General features: G+C 37.6%; 1 protein-coding gene across 3 annotated transcripts in view; it reads left to right on the forward strand.

The window, feature by feature from the left end:
• The window catches only part of LOC122798216 (cysteine-rich with EGF-like domain protein 2-B), a 545,426-nt gene that overhangs the window by 208,894 nt on the left and 319,939 nt on the right, over positions 1-16,593 (forward strand). For all 3 annotated transcript variants that reach the window (XM_044066981.1, XM_044066982.1, XM_044066983.1), the window contains exon 4: positions 7,295-7,386. In XM_044066981.1, the coding sequence (XP_043922916.1) occupies positions 7,295-7,386 (92 nt within the window). The remainder of the gene's footprint in view (positions 1-7,294; positions 7,387-16,593) is intronic.

Here is a 16,593-nt window from a genome sequence, read left to right on the forward strand (position 1 = left end):
AGCTTTTCAGTGAAGGGGCAGCCACTGCTACCATTCAAGTTCAATTGGCTGCAATATCTGACTTTCTTCTTGGTGATGAAGGATCCAATATCATGTCACATAGACTTTTTCCAAGGCGTTTCTCAAAGGTACTATACATTTGAGACCACCCATTAAATCTCCAATTACTCTGTGGAATCTGAATTTTGTTCTTTCAAGAATCATCCTACCTCCCTTTGAACCAGACTCCTCATGTGACCCAAAGCATCTCACATGGAAAACCATATTTCTAGTAGCCATCAATTCCGCTCGGACAGTTTCAGAGTTACAAACCTTGTCCATTTTCCATGTGTAATTTTTCATAATGATAGTTTCTCTTCAGACTGATCCCTCTTTTTTACCAAAAGTATGTTCAAAAACGAACCTCAGTCAGTCGATAGTTGCTTGTCTTCTTCCCTAAATATGGCAATAAGATAGAATATATGCTGCACAAGCTTGATGTTCACAGACAGCTTCGATCCCATCTAGATAGGACCAAGGATTTCAGGAAAATAGAACAGCTCTTCGTTTCTTTCTCAGATTCCAAGAAAGGAGCTCCTATTGTGAAAACCACTTTATCAAAATGGTTATCGGATTGTATTTCCTTTACTTACAGTTCAGTGAATATACCGCTACTAGACAAATAAAGGCCCACTCAACTAGAGCTGTCTCCACCTCTTCAGCCTTTACTGCCAAATTACTGATAGATACTATTTGTGTAGTAGCCTCTTGGTCAAGGCTGCATACCTTTATCACTCATTACAAAGTAGATAGGGCCTCCAGAGACTGGGCTTCCTTTGGTTCCACTGTCCTGAAGAATATACTCCCGTGAGCCACCCAAGAAGATGGTGCTTGGGACACTAACCCATCAGTAAGAATGAAGGTGAGATAGGACAACTTCACATAAAGAAGTTATGTACTCACCATAACGTTCAATGTGAGTTGTTCATCTTGCCTTTATTCTTACGTCCCACCCTCCATCCCCCATCCAGGCTTCTTGAGGACTGAGATTTAAGGCAAAGCATGGCTGTATTTGATCCTTATCTAGTGTTTTCTATATTGTTGGTCTGTCAAGAGTTGCATATATTTTTATTAGCAGCAAACAAGATCTGAGAGAATCACCAGTACATCATGGGATAGGGAGTAGGCCACAAGCTGGTTGAAGAACCTTGAGCTTTTGTATTTGGCAGAGTCGGAGCCAAGGATCAGCTCCGAACCCATCAGTAAGAATGAAGGTGAGATGAACAACTTGCATGGAATGTTATGGTGAGTACATAACTTTTTCCTTTTTCTGAGAAAGGCAGATAGGTCAACTTCACGGTTTTTTTTTTTTTTTTTTTTCCCGGAATGAGATTGAATATTTCTGTCCTGTCAAACATGCATTCTGTCAAATTTTGGACTCTGACCCACCTGGAGTTCATGTCTTGCTGTTGCAATTTGTCTGAATGGTGCTTTTCGACATTAATGGATTTTTTTTGCACCTCGTTGTCTGTGGTCTTTATAGAGTGTTCTCTAGGTGTACATCATTTTCAGTACATAGTGTTACCATTTGATTTTTTTTCCACTGCGTTTTGTTTGCTAGGGTTCTAGCTGTATTATCAGAGGCCTTGCAGGAGAATGAACTTCATGTGTTCCTCTGGTTGATTAACTCGTTGTGGCTCCATTTAGGGATGAACAGTTTGTGTCCCAGATTACAGTGCTGCCATGATTACAGATCATAAGGATCCCTATAAATTGGGAAAGCCTTTTCTGAGGCAGAATTAGATTGTTTTCATCAGGACAAACAAAACAGATGGTGATGGCTTAGAAAGTCATAGATTTAACAGCTGGGGTAAGGATGCTGAAGAAAATCCAGGCTTAGACCTTTCTCTGCATCTCTGAGTTCATGGTGACCCAAACTTCATATTCTTACAGATGTGGCTGCTGCTTTTGATGGTGAAATGTTGGTAGTTCTTGAGTCCCTCGTGTCCTTTTGGATCTTCTTTAGGTGTCCTACCTTTGCCATCTGCTCTAGCATAGTGAAGTGTTCCCTCCAGTCTCTGTGGGCCTTCTTGTGCCGCAGCCGAATCTGTTGCAGATCCTTATAGTAGATTTGCCAGTGGGTTAGGGAGCTCACCTTGCTTTCTTTATGGTTCAGGCCACTGGATCACCTAGGAAAAGAGGTTTCTCATAAACCAGCTAGCACTGCAAGCTCTGTTTCTTTCCATAAAGGCTCTAAAGGAGAGATGAGATCAGAACCTGCTGTGCTGTGGTCTGATTTTCAGACTTTTGTATGAAACACAAAGTGGCAGACTCAAATATGGTGTCTGTCATTGAACATGCAAATATAGTCCCTGTCTTTATATTCCCTTAAAGTCCCCTTTCATTAATAGGGCACTTATGTAAATTTATTGGGACAAAAGTTGTAAAAAGACCCCTAGGTAAAGTGGAGAGTAAGCCATGCCAAACCCCAAGCACAGCTGTATCCCCTTCCTACCTGCCACATATAATTATTTCCATGGTCACACCATTTTGCAAGAAAGGGGCAAGCGTGAGAAAATGGCCTATCTATAAAACTGTATGTGATGACTAGAGAGCTCATGTTGGCTATAGATTCAGGGTGTCGTCTTGACAGTGTTTCATATCATGGTAAAGGTGAATTTGCTGATTTAGTTCTTGATCTGTGGCTTAAGTATTCTCTTAGGAATCATGTTTAGTCGCGGTGCTCTCAAAACGGGCCATTCTGGAGATTACCCTGTTCGGCAAGTGGAAGTATATATTCATCCCCTTGTTCTGCTTGATTCATAATCCATGATGGACTTTGATGGGATATACATCCTTTCCTTTGGTTGTTAAGATTACTGTTCCCTTTGTAATCATTCCCTCTGATTCTGTGCCTGGTTTTAATAATTCCCTGTTTCCATGTCTGATTTCAGAGGTCAAAAAGGAAAGACTGAGGACTCATTCTTGTCTTATCAGAAGGATGTGGTTTCATGTTAAGGAAACTTTTTCAGTTCAAGACAAAGTTAATTTGACATCCAGCTTCACCTCAGGGCCTGGCTCCTCATTTAGATCCTTTATCATGCCAGAGCTTTCTTTGGGAAACTTAGCAATGATCAAAACCACCAGGAAGCCTTCCGATTTATCAGAGATGTAGTATTAATTAGACATGTTTCACCATATAGCTAGAAAGACCTCTTACTATGTCTTATCTGGTGAGTTTGCAGGTGATGTTAGACCTGATTCACTTTCAAGATGCTAGGTTCTTGTCATAACTTCAAAGAGGGCAGAACTTTGGCCCAGCACCAACTAATATTAAACCATACCTTAAAATAGTTCTACCATCTCAGCATCTTTTAAAGACCCCTGCTTGTTGGGAATTGTACTTCAGGATTAACAGGCATGAAACAACCCCCCCCCCTTTATTTGAGCCATCTGATTCAAAGTTAACCAGTTGGAAGACTCCTTTCTTGATGGCTGTCACCTCTCTTCACAGGATCTCCAATCTACAAGCTTCTTTTTTAAGGCAGTCTTTTTGTTCATATTTTTTTTTCAGAAGGATCCAGTGACCCTTAAGATTTATTCTTGTTTTTTCCATGAAGAGCAATTACAGTTGCTGTAAACTTTTCCGTTTATTGACCTGGTTTCCTTGTTGGGGACATAATCCAGGGAAGGAAGAGCACTTCCATATTTTTGACACAACACAGTTGGCTCAGGTTCATTTTAAAAAGGGAGCATAAGAAGCAGCAGCCATTCATCTCAACTTTAGCGAAGGATCATCTTCCAATGGCTAAGTGTTTTACAGATAGGTTACCTAACTAATTTACTTACTTTACTGCATTGAGTTTTGCCATTATGTAGCAAACCTCCTATTAGATAATGCTGCTTTTAAAAAAGCTGCATCTCAAGTGAAATAGCTGCTTTTTACTTTGTTTCAAAAATATTTCCATTGCAGATGTTTATGCCACTTAGTTAGTCATTTGGTCATGCCTTCACTAGGTATTGTTTGGACCATATTTCCATGAGCTGGACTTCTTTAGCATCAAAGTGCTTCATATCTCAGTGTTCTGAGCTGCTTCTTATTAAGTTTTCCTCAAACTTTGACAGTCCTAGAGGTTTAATTTTCCCTGCTTGAGATTCTTTCCAGCAGTTGTCCCTGTAGAAAGCACCCAAAGTTAAATGTAACAGGAGTGTACTCATTATGTCAAATAAAAAGTTTTGTGTGGTGGCTAATTACCATCTTGTAGCACTCAACCTCCCCCACCCCCAGTAGAAACTTCTGAACTCCGGTATAGTAGATGTTAGATTGTCTGTCTACCAAAAGGCCTTGTGAATTTAATACTTATTATCCTTGTAACCCCCTCTCCAAAATGTCTGGACAACCTCTCTATTCTGTCGCAGTATCTGGATCTCCATCTGTCAGGCAAGTACATAATTTATTATTTTCCTGTAAGATTCATTATTTTCTTTTGTGTTTTTTTTTCTGCCCTGCAAGTTATTCTTGTTCAGTGAGTAACTGTCAAACGGAGTGGCACAGCGCCTGATCATTACTTCTAGCCCAGTATGTGATTGTATCATGTGTTTGCAGGAAGCTTGCCTACTCCTGCATGCGGGAAAGTAGAAAATTAGTAATGTTCCAAGCCAGGGGTATAAGACATGGAAATCCTAGGAGTTATATAATTCAGAAGTCTTGTTTTACAGATAAAGTGAGTACATACGTCTTGTTTGTTTTTGGAGAAGGTAATTTTAATTTGGAAGACTGCTTTTCACTTTCAAGATTCTGAAGTCTCATTCCTTACTTGATGAGCTGCTGTTTGGAAGCTTTATTTTCAGCCTTCTAGTATTTCACTTTTTGGCTTAAGGTAGCTTTGTGCTCTTTCTCCTTTAGAGGAAATGGGGGAAAAGAGGCATGAAGAATGAACAGTATTTTCCTGGTGAGAGAGTTTTTTTCCAGTTTTCTCTAGGTGTTCCTGCTGCATTGTATCCCTTTCTGCTTTTTCACAGCAAAACCATTTGCAGTGCACAGTGTCACAGTGGTTATTCTCTCCTACATATTTTGAGCTTCTTGGCCCTTGGCAAACTGTTTTAGCAAACATCTTTGAATATCCTTTTTCAGATTTTTTTCTAATGTTCTGTATTTTGATAAAGTGTGATGTATTATAGCAATAACCCACGCCTGGGTGTGGGTAATGCTAAATTTACCCACGGTTGGCGTGGTTTGGTCCCGAGAGCGAAGCCCGAGGGACCAAACAAAGCCAACCGTGGTAAATTTAGCATTACCCACACCCAGAAGTGGGTTATTGCTATTATACCATGACATTATTTAAGAAAAGAAACTTTTACTTTTCTTAAATAATGGCATAGTATAATGCCTGTTTACTGCCCTTCCGCAGGATGTCTGGCATCCGGCAGTTCTGATGTACTGGCGCCTACACAGTACATCAGAGCTGTGGCAAAAGCACGAGAAAGCAAGATCTCCGTTGCTTTTTATAGCTATGTTAAATGAGTTTAACATAGCGAGACAGTTTAAAATAAGCAACGGAGATGTCCGTTGCTTATTTTAAAACTGTCTCGCTATGTTAAACTCATTTAACATAGCTAAAAAAAGCAACGGAGATCTTGCTTTCTCCGTTTTTAAAACACTGTTTCGCTATGTTAAATGGGTTTAACATAGCGAGACAGCTTTAAAATAAGCAACGGACATCTCCGTTGCTTTTTTAAAGCTGTCTCGCTATGTTAAACCCATTTAACATAGCGAGACAGTGTTTTAAAAAACCGAGTTATACTAATGGAAAAAAGTCCGGGCGACCGGACCTTTTTCCATTAGTATAACTCGATTTACAACGGGCACGCTGGCCAATCAGCGTGCATGTTTTGGGGGATTCATGGTATAATTAATGTGAATGTGCTGCTGCTGCAGCTACTACTACTACTACTGATGTGAATTGCTCTCCTATTTTGCTGATAATCTTATTTCCTTAAAGAAAACGGCTCAATGTCAGTAAACAATTGCATCCTTTTTAAAGTACACTTATTAAGTATTCGGTTTGTACTGCTTCCAGTGTTGTAATGCCTTTTGTAACACCTATATTAAATTATCATCCAAGACATAGGCACTCAAACAATAATATATAAACAACCATAGCTATGTTTTTTCATGCATTATACATTGTGGATATAGGTTTTATTTCTTTATATCAACTGTCATTCACGCAGACATAAAATAAGTTGCTTAATAACAACCTTCCCTTAAACCTCACTCCGAAACATTATTCTACATGCATTGTTCCCACAAATTCCATTTATTTCCATGTAATTTGTTCCTTCCCTTTGCTAAAGATCATACTTCTAGTTCTTTTATTTCTTTAACAATATTCAGTACTTGAGTTAAAGTTGGTTTAGATTTTAATTTCCATTTTTTCGTAATTGCTTTTTTAGCATCCAGTAACATTAAACGTAAGACCATTCTATGTTGTTGCACTGTCTTTTACAGTTTGGCAATCTATTTTTAGTAACCATTTCATGACTTTACACCATATTGATCATAGATAAGTACTAGGATAACTGCCCTTGATGGTAATTTGAAGCCTAGCCAGTTTCCCTTTTTGTGCTCAAAATAACTTATCCCATTTGGTTATAGATTAGCCTTACCTGTCCCGTGGTTGATAATTATATCTTACCCCCAATGAGAATAACTGGGATCATACCATAGATAATTGGAGGAAAACCATGTTTGGGATAAAGTGTTTAGAAGCTGGTGCAGTCCTAGGGCAAAATTTCTTCTTCCCATCCAGAGATCCAAGCTGCACTTGAAAATGGACAGGGATGAACTTTATTTTCTTTGGATGAGAAGTCTGATTCATAGCAGTGGTATCCTCTGTGAAACATACCTGTCCCTCCAAACTACTCTGGGATGTTGCAGAAGTGGTTTAGATCCCTAGACTTGAATATTTCTGATGCCGTTTGACTTACTGATATGCAGTAAATCCATCAGTAATGGCTCGTAGAATGCCTTCTGTGCCAGACACAGGTCACCTCATAGAAGTCTGTAGGATACTTAGTATAGTGACAGGGCTTTGATATTTGTGACATTGAGGATATTGTAATGTTGTAAAGGTAAGGTGGTGGCTCAGTTTAAGCTTGAATATGATCATGGATAGTGACTGCAGTGATTTGTAGTTATAGATTACTATGTTGCTTTAGAGTTTTGTTTGTATTGATTAGTAATCATGACTTTTAAAATGGTTGTGCTGTTTGCAAATGGTGATTAATTATAATGTTCAAAATCACTTTACAGAAGGAGCAAGCACCCTGATCTTCTGAAATGGTTCTGTGTGGATACCATTGAAGTTTGCTGTCCTTCAGGAACATATGGTCCAGACTGTCTAGGTAAAACATCCTACTGTAGTCAAATGTGTACATAACTTTGAGCTACGTGTTTAACAGTATTCTTGGGTAACAATTTTTAATTTAAATGCTCTTCAAGTAGTTTGGATATGCAGATTATTTTTACTTAGTAATTCTATTTTTCTGCTTATATTTTTGCTTCCAATGCAAGTTTGTTCTTGTGTTCAGAGTAGTGTCACCCCTCAACACTACTCACTGGACCAGTTATCAGTCTGTAAGTTAAGCACATTTGCAACCTAATATCCTTATGTTTCTGAACAGCATTGCCTTGTCCATTATTGTAATGTTATCACTGTAAGCCCGTATAAAACAGTCGGCTGAATACCAACTCTGTAATCTGTCAGCCTCAAGGATATCCACATAACTTCCACATGGCTGCACATTGAGTAACTGCTTAACTCTAGATCTCCCAGTGTGAAAACAAACTCAAGGCCAGTAGACTTTTTTTGTTTTTGGGCAAATTTCAGTAACTGGCTAGTATGTGTACTGCCTGGATGCCAGGAAAAATTGGAAATGCAGAGCACCTGGAAAAAAATCAGTTATAAAAAGTGAAGAAGAAACACTGACTGGAGAAAGTTCTGCAGCTGTTAAGAAGAAAAAAAAAAAAAAAGAAATACAACCTCCAGACACGACATCCAGTAACCTACAGGAAGATATAAGACAACTGCACACAGACCTGGTTAATGTAAATGAAACCCTGATTGAGTATATCAACACAAATGACAAAAGACTGGAAAAATCGAAGGAGCTTTAAACAGATATTCAGATGAGCTTATACAGCAGCACAAATCAGAGGTCAAAATGAAGAAAAGGCTGGCTGAATATCAGACTGTTCAGGAAGAGATGTTTCAAAAAATAATAGGATTAGAGGACAGAGCACGTAGAGAAAACCTGAGGTTTTTAGCTGTACCAGAGAAGCTGGAAGGAACTGACTGCATTAATTTTATGAATGCACATGTAAGCAACTGGACTGATATTCCACAGCAGTTAGTTGAAAGGGCACATCGTGTGTATGCTCCAAACTTGGCTATGAGAAAGCAACCTAGACCTTTAGTAATAAAGATGCAAATTCTACTAGCAGGAGTTGATTCTGACAAAACTAGCATAAGGACAAAACTACTAAAAATGGGAAACAGCAGAGTGTTTGTGGAGAATGTTTACTCATTGTACAGGCAGAAGAGGAATAAATTCACTCCACTATTCAGGGAATGTCAAAATGCAAGTGTGATATTCCAACTGCTGTACCCAGCTCTCTTCAAGATATTCTTCCCTGGACGGACAAAATTATTTTTTGATGAAGTACATGCCAAAGAGGAAATACAAAAGTTTGTCCAACAAAAAGTGAGCTGTGAAACGGAAGATGATTTTGCTTCTTGTTCTTCTAGTGTTAAAGAACACAGACTGTACCTGTGAAACGTTTTCAAATGTTTCAATGGAAGGAAGGAAAGGACCGCGAGAGTTGACGAAGAATTGAGAATACATTGGAAATGAAGTAGAGACATGATTTGGGAGATGGAGATGAACAGTAAAACCATTAACTTAATGTGGGATTACAATGCAATAATTATATTTGTAAACAGTGGCTCGGGATGATTTGTCATTGTTAAAGTGACACCCGACCCCATGTGCAAAAAAGGAAAAAGGGATCGAGGATGGATAACGAATTAAATTTGTGAAATATGACAGAACAAGATGGAAATATTGGACTTTTTTAGAATGTTAGACTTGTGGGGGGCTCTAAAGTATATGCCCTACTTCATGTCATTAATGTTTGGAAAAATGATTTGGGGAGGGGAAGAGTGGGGAGAAAGTAACTGTAAATAGCATTATTTTCTCTTAATCGTACTGTTATTGTGGTGTATGGTTTTCTTTGCATGCTATAGTCCTTTCTCCCTTCTCTCTCTCTCTCTCTCTCTCTCTTCTTGTTCAGTTTTAAGAACTGTAAGCACTGCAGTGTGAAAAATGTCTGGTTAAAAGAGCATGATGAAAGAAAAAATAATGTCCTTTTTCTCATTCTTGCATGGGGGGGCATGACTGGATTATGGACTTTAGATTGATTTAGTAACATGTTTTAAGAGAAAGCAATTGAATGAAAAAAAATATTGAATATTGTGAGGCTTTTTTCTAGCAAATGAATATATGCTTGGTAGCAATCCTGTATTTGGCCCTCCTGTCTCCATGGAAGCAGTCTGATAAAAATAAATTGACTGTCTTGTTCTCATGTCTCCATAGAGACAGTCTGATAAAGGCAAATTGGTTAGTCTGGTGGAGAATGGCTGTGGAAAAAAAGAAGAGAAACTGACTAGGATAATGTTCTCTCTGAAAGCATTCAGGAGTTTTCCCAGCTGGGAAAGCTTTAAAGATGAGACAAAACCAGTTAGCACTTAGTAGAAGTACAGGCTGCACCATGTGTCTTGGCATGGATAACCGTTCTTTTAAGTTAACCCAAGTCTATGAGCATGGCCATCAGTTTAAGACATTTGTTCCTATTAGGAGGGTAACACTTCAGTAATTGAAGCTGTGCATAGTTTTGTGTGTTGCTATTAAATGAATCGGTTTTAATGTTTTCATGATGGTTATTCAGTGGAATACCTGGGACAAATGAAAAAGTACTTAATTGCAAGAGGAGCTCCAACTGATAGAAGTGGATAAAAAATTTATTTATTTATTTATTTATTGCAGTTGGTTTACCAGGATAGTCCATTGGGCCATAAAGAACCCGTTTTCAATGGAGTCCTGGGGAGAAAAGCTCCAAAACAGGCAAAAATATACATGAAACAGTAGCAATATAGGTACAGCAGGTAGTAATGATAGTTATACAAATGAGAAAGGCAAATATTTAAAATAAAATAGTCCAAATACAACAATTAATACAGATTGATAAGGATATACAACAATACTACAGCAAATAAAGCAATTACACAATTCGAGAGGAATCATTCACACTGTGGAAAGGCACAACGTCATACTAAAGGATGTTGCATAGTTGGGGAAGTAAACTAAAAGCTTGTCTAGTCCATTCTATACAATTATATAGAAAGAGTAGAGTAGAAGCAGGAAGAAGCAGGGGAGGTGAGAAGACAGGATTAGTTATGTAGGGTGGGAGCAAGAGCATTCCCAATGTGATGTTAGATGTGAGTGAAGAGATTTTTTGAAGGTAGAGTGGTTAATGGTGGTGCGAATGGATGGTGGTAGGGAGTTCCAGTGTCGAGCTAGGCTGAAGGATAGAAGGTTTTTGCCTGGGGGATGTGTAGGTTTATGCACTTCTAGTAGGTTTTGATTGTTTGACCTTAATACTCTATTGGGTTGGTGCATTTTAAAGGCTGATGAAAGGGATGGACAGAGGGAGGGGTTGAGAATAAGCTTATGGGCTAGAGTTAGTTGGGTGTAGGTTAGTTGATTTGGAAGTTCTAGCCATTGAAGTTTCTGGAGGGAGGAACAATGATGGGTGGAGGACTTATGGCTAGTAGCAAATTTTGCGATTTTGTTATAGCAGCAGGAAAGCTGTTTTTTTAAAGAGGACTGAAGATTAGTTAGGAGTGGTGCACCGTAGAGAAGGGAGGGGATAAGGAAGGAAGTAGAGAGAGTGATTTTAGTGGCAGGAGTGAGGTAGGGATTCTGTCTGTAAAGCATGCCTAGTTTTTGATGGGTTTTTTTGATATTTAGTTGTAGGTGGGAGTTAAATTTAAGTTGGTTGTCAATTTGGACCCCAAGTAACTTAGTCTGTGACACTATTTCTAGAGGTGAGTTGTTTTGACTAGTGATTGAGAATGTATTCATATCAAAAGGAGTAACTTTAGAAGGAGTAAATTAAAAAGATTATAATGGCAGATTTGTAGTGCTAAGGGGCTACTGGCAGGGGTGGAGGATTATACTCACATGTATTTATATTCCACCTAAAACTTCTATAATGGAGCTTAATACAATTCTGGGAGAAATAATAGTTTTCAGCAAGGAATATTACTTATAGGTGGGAAATGAAATTTGATTTGCATCAGAGAATATGTGTTTGGGGGTCCTAGAAAGGAAAGTATAACAAAGGAGAGTAGATTTTTGAAGTAATTTATGAAAATATTTGCAATGGAAATTTTGAATTCAGTAATAGGAGTTCAGAGTGAATTTACATATTATTCCCCTAGATTTAAAAATTGGGCTGGGCTAGGCTAGACAGAATTTACATTTCACAGGAACATGTTCATTTAATTGAAAGTCTTGATGATGCACATCCAATAACTATTTCAGATCATGCGCCAATAATAACTAAAATAAAGACGTAGGGTAGTGAAATAAATATGAGAGACTGATGCCTTCCCACCTGTTTGTTGAAAAGAGAAGAATTTAAAGAACTGGTAGTGGAGATTATTCAAGAGCTATTCAAGAGGATAGAAATTACTTCTGAAAATATAGCTAGGGACTGGGATAAAATTAAGGTGGTGTTTAAAAATAGGGTGGAAATAAAAGAAAGGGAGCTATGGTTGAGAAGTAACAATGATTATTTAGAGGGAATGACAGATATTAAAGTATTACAGAATGGAGGAGTCCCACAGAACAAGAGGGTCACCTGTAGAATGCTAAACAGAAAATAAGGAGTTACCTCGATAATATACACGAGTTTAGAAAGATTGCTGTTAAGCAACTGTTTTTTTTTTTAAACAACACTAGAATACAAAACTTTTAACACAACGACTAAGGCAGTGGAAAGTAGAAAGGGCTGTCGCCAAGCTTAGGGACCCTATAACAAGGAAGGTAATGAGATCCTGTAGAGATATTAAATATTATGGAAATTCTGTGAAAGTCTGTATAAAGCAGAGAAATATGGAAATCAAGAAAAGATACAAATGGAAATGTTTATGGAAGAATTAAACATGCCAAGGTTAGAGGAAGATGAGGCTCAATTACTAATGGTTAAGATAGGAGTCAGTGAAAAAAATTGATGTGTAACCAATCTACAGGAAAGTCCCCAGGAATAGATGGTATTCCTCTGGAAGTTTGGAAGCTAGGAGGGAAAACAATGATAAAGATCTGGAAGTTTCTGTTTAACAGTATTTTAACAGAAGTACCAGTATCCTGGAAGAAAGCAGTGGTAGCTGTAATACCTAGGAGAGTGTAAAGATCCTTCAGATCCAGCTTCATACAGGCCCATTTCAATCCTAAACCATGATTATAAAGTGTTTGTGTCTAGTGGTTAAAAGAATGGCAAAAGTAATGCTAAAATAGATAGATATGGATCATTGTGGTTTTGTGGAGGGGAGGCAAACATTTGACAACATTAACAGAACATTGAAAATCTAGAGGGAAGCAGAAAGTAAGAAAATACAATTGTTGTAGGTGGGTCTTGATGCAGAGAAAGCATTTGACAGAGTAAGCTGGGACTTTATGAGCAGGGCAGTGGAAGTATTTGCATTTCCTGAAAAAAATACACAGTTGATTAGGAGGATATATAAGGGATCGAAGGCGAAAAAGTGGGTGGGGTCCTCTCTGATAATAACCACTGGCAAAGAATATAAGGAACTCAGAAATTCAAGGATATAATTGGTATGGTAGTAAAGAAAAGCTGGCTCTATTTGCAGATGATATTTTATACCTGACAAAACTAGAAAGAGACATTACGGTGTTGTGGAACATTTTGAGAACAGCTTCAGATCTTTTCAGGATGCAAAATTTAATGAAGCTAAAACAAAGGCAATAGTGGTAAATTATGTGCCCACGCATTAATTGGTTCAATATATATATATATATATATATATATATAAAATATATGGGGACATGATAAAATGAAGTATTTAGGAGTATGGATTAAAATTAATTCTGGTGTGGCAGCCAAGGATATGTGGGAAGAGACTAAACAAAAGATAATACAAAAACTGAGAAGATGGAAGCTTTGTTATATGGATGTGGGTAGTAAAATACAAGCAGTTAAAATGTTTTAATTCCATTAGTCTTGTACACAGATCAGGCATATTTTTATCAACCAGAGGAGAAGTTGTGGATAGCAATTGCTAAAGAGCTGAAGGACTTTATCTGGGAGGGGAAGACAGCAAGAGTCAAATGGGATAAGCTGATTCTTCCAGTAGAAGAACAGGGCAGATTGGAATTACCTGATTTTTATTTCAGAGCTACACAATTAAGGCTTCTGTACATAGCACAAGCAGAAAACTATAATTGAGTGGAAAGGGATGATGATGAAACAGCGGGGAAGCTCAAGAAACAGAGAGACTGGGGTTTTGGGCACAGGCCTTTAAGGAGAATAGGAATAATCATACAGAATATTATATCCATAAAGTAGCAGAAAATATTGTAAGAACTAAGCCAACACAGGAGTGAAGAAAGGAGATTCTGATGATAGGGATGGCTGCAATTAGGGATGTAGACAGTAGGCAAGAGGGGACTGGAATTTATAAGAGAAACCTGTCAAAGGAACAATGATGTTGGGAGCAAATAACGGGAGGGAAAGATGATAAAATGGGAAGACAAAGAATTTAATTGGACTACAGGTTAGAGATTGCCTTCTGTATCAAGGATTGATATCAGAGTATATGCAGAGAGAAATAAATAGGGGGGGTCCTAAATGAAAGATCAGCACTAGTAGAGTTGTTGGTAGAAGCTAGAACAGAAGCTGCCGTTAAAGGAATAATTAGTAGAGCATACCAAACATTACATGATAACTATATGAATCAATCAGAGGCGGTTAGGATTGGGAAGAGAGACTGCATAAGCAATTCACAATGAAACAATTGGAGGATATATGTACGTCTCCCAAATATGCAACAAAATCTAGAAGATTTAGGATATTTGCTTTACATATATATTTTTATCCCCCAGGTAGACTCTCGAGAATTCTCCCTCAGGTAGACAGCAAATGTTGGAGGTGTGACTGGGAAGGAGGAGGCAATTGGGAACATATTTTCTGGGAGAGTGGTTCGTTGGAGGACTTTAAGGATTCCCCTTTGGGATGCACTGTCAGAGATGTTGTGTGGGTAGATTGGTGTGAACTGAGAGATTTGTCTAAGCTATGGTACAGAATTGGAATTACCTAGACATGGTAAGGCCTTGCTGTATCTGGCTGCCAAAAAAGCAGTTACTAGAAAACTGAATGCAAACTCTAAACCAGCTATTCTAGAAGTAGTGAATATAGTAACAGAGGTAAAACAACTGGAGTTCAGATATTTAGAAAAGGGTAGTATCAAACTATATAAGAAAAATGGGAACTGTGGGGGACAAATACATACAAGGGACGAATGAGGTTTAAAAGAAGGCAGGACTTGAGTAACATTTGACTGAAAATGGTTGGGTAGATTATAAGTGGTGTATAATGTTTACAGCAGTGAGTATGTCAGTATAGTTTGTGACATGAAATGCTTGCAACTAGGATTGTCTGTGTGGTTTATTTTCATGTATATAAATGTATGATTGCCTATGTTATAAGTAATGGTTTAATGAAGATGTTTCTTGTTTAAAAAAAATAGGACAGGAATTCAATAATGTATGTTATGTTGCTTAGGTTATAGAATATATAGCAATATATGTGAAGTCTGTAAAGGTGAACTTGTTAATACAGTTTACTTTTATATAAATGTAAAATTGCCTATGTCACAAGTGATAATTCAATAAATATGTTACAAAAAAGGATATCCACATGGTTCCTTTGCTCCACATCACATTCTCTAAATTATTCCTGTTTCTCCACTTGGTGTGCACAGTAGAGGTGTCTTTCTCCTGTGTGGAAAATCACAACATGATCACTTACTCGCCTTGTAGCTCTACTGTTACCTTGCTAATAGACATTATTCAAATCTTGCAGTACTGTTTCACTATTTAATATGCAGAGCCTTAGTCAAGTACGATTGTAACCCATTTTTGACAAACTGGACTATAAATTGGTTAACTGGTAGATGCCATTGTGTCACGGTGAGGGGCATTAAATGTCATTATCTGGCAATAAAATGTGGTGTACTGCAGGGATCTATAATGTGTTGTTTTCTCAGCAAGTATATTAGTAATAACTGTTAGACTAATAAATATGCATATGACTGCAGAACTGGTTTTATTGCAATGTCACCACTTTAAAGATTTAAATAATTTCTTGCAACATTTTGTTAACTTGGCAACAAGCTATGGTCTGAAATTTAGCACTGAATAAATGTCTTTCCTTTACTTTGCAAAAACAACAAAGATGTTAATTACATTGAGTGGTAGCATTCTTAAAGAGAATACAAGGATCTTTTTTGCAAACATTATATATACATCACTTATATTCTACCCAATCATTGTCAGTCAAACATTACATTGCTCATTCAAGTCCTGCCTTCTTTTAAATCGTATTTCTCCCTGTATGTATTGTTCCCGCAAGTCCCATTTTTTCCTGTGTAATTTGTTCCTACCCTTTTCTAAAGATTCCAATTCCAGTTGTTTTATCTTTGTTACTATATTCACTACTTCTAGGTAGTGGTTTAGACTTTGATTTCCATTTTCTAGTAGTTGCCTTTTGGCAGCCACCATAATTAGACTCAACAAGGCCTTACTATGCAATTCTTCTACTTACTAGGCAATTCTGATTCTGTATCATTGCTCAGAAAAATAATTTCCGTAGTTACAATTTGCTCACCCAGCTTCTCTGACAAAGCAGCCTGCAGGGAATCTTTTTAAAGTCTACCAATGCATTACACTCCCAGAAAATATGTTCCCAATTACCCCTTTCTTCTCTATCGCATCTCCAACATTTGCTGTCTACATGAGGAAACATTCTCTGGAGTCTACTTGGGGTATAAAAATATCTATGTAAACATTTCCAAGAAAAAAATCCTAAATCATCTAAATTTTGCTGCATGTTTGGGACACATATGTATATCCTCCACATTGTTTCTTTGTAAATTGCTTATTCAGTCTCTCTTCCCAATCCTTTCTAACCTCCTCTGATTGATTATTATAGTTGTCATGCAATATTTTATATTCTCTACTAATTCCTTTTTTTAATGGCAGCTTGTATTTTAGATTATACTAAATATCTACCAGTGCTGTTTTTTTCATTTAGGACCCCCCAATTTGTTTCTGTTTGCCTATACTATCAATCCTAGATAAAGAAGACTATTTCTACCTTGTAGTCGAAATAAATTCTTGGCATCTTCCCATTTTATTACTTTTCCCTGTCTAGTTATTTGCTTCCAATACTTTGGTTCTTTTGCCAGTTTT

This window comes from Protopterus annectens, chromosome 3.part1, assembly GCF_019279795.1.
Source record: "Protopterus annectens isolate FY-2018-M chromosome 3.part1, PAN1.0, whole genome shotgun sequence".
Taxonomy (NCBI): domain Eukaryota; kingdom Metazoa; phylum Chordata; order Ceratodontiformes; family Protopteridae; genus Protopterus; species Protopterus annectens.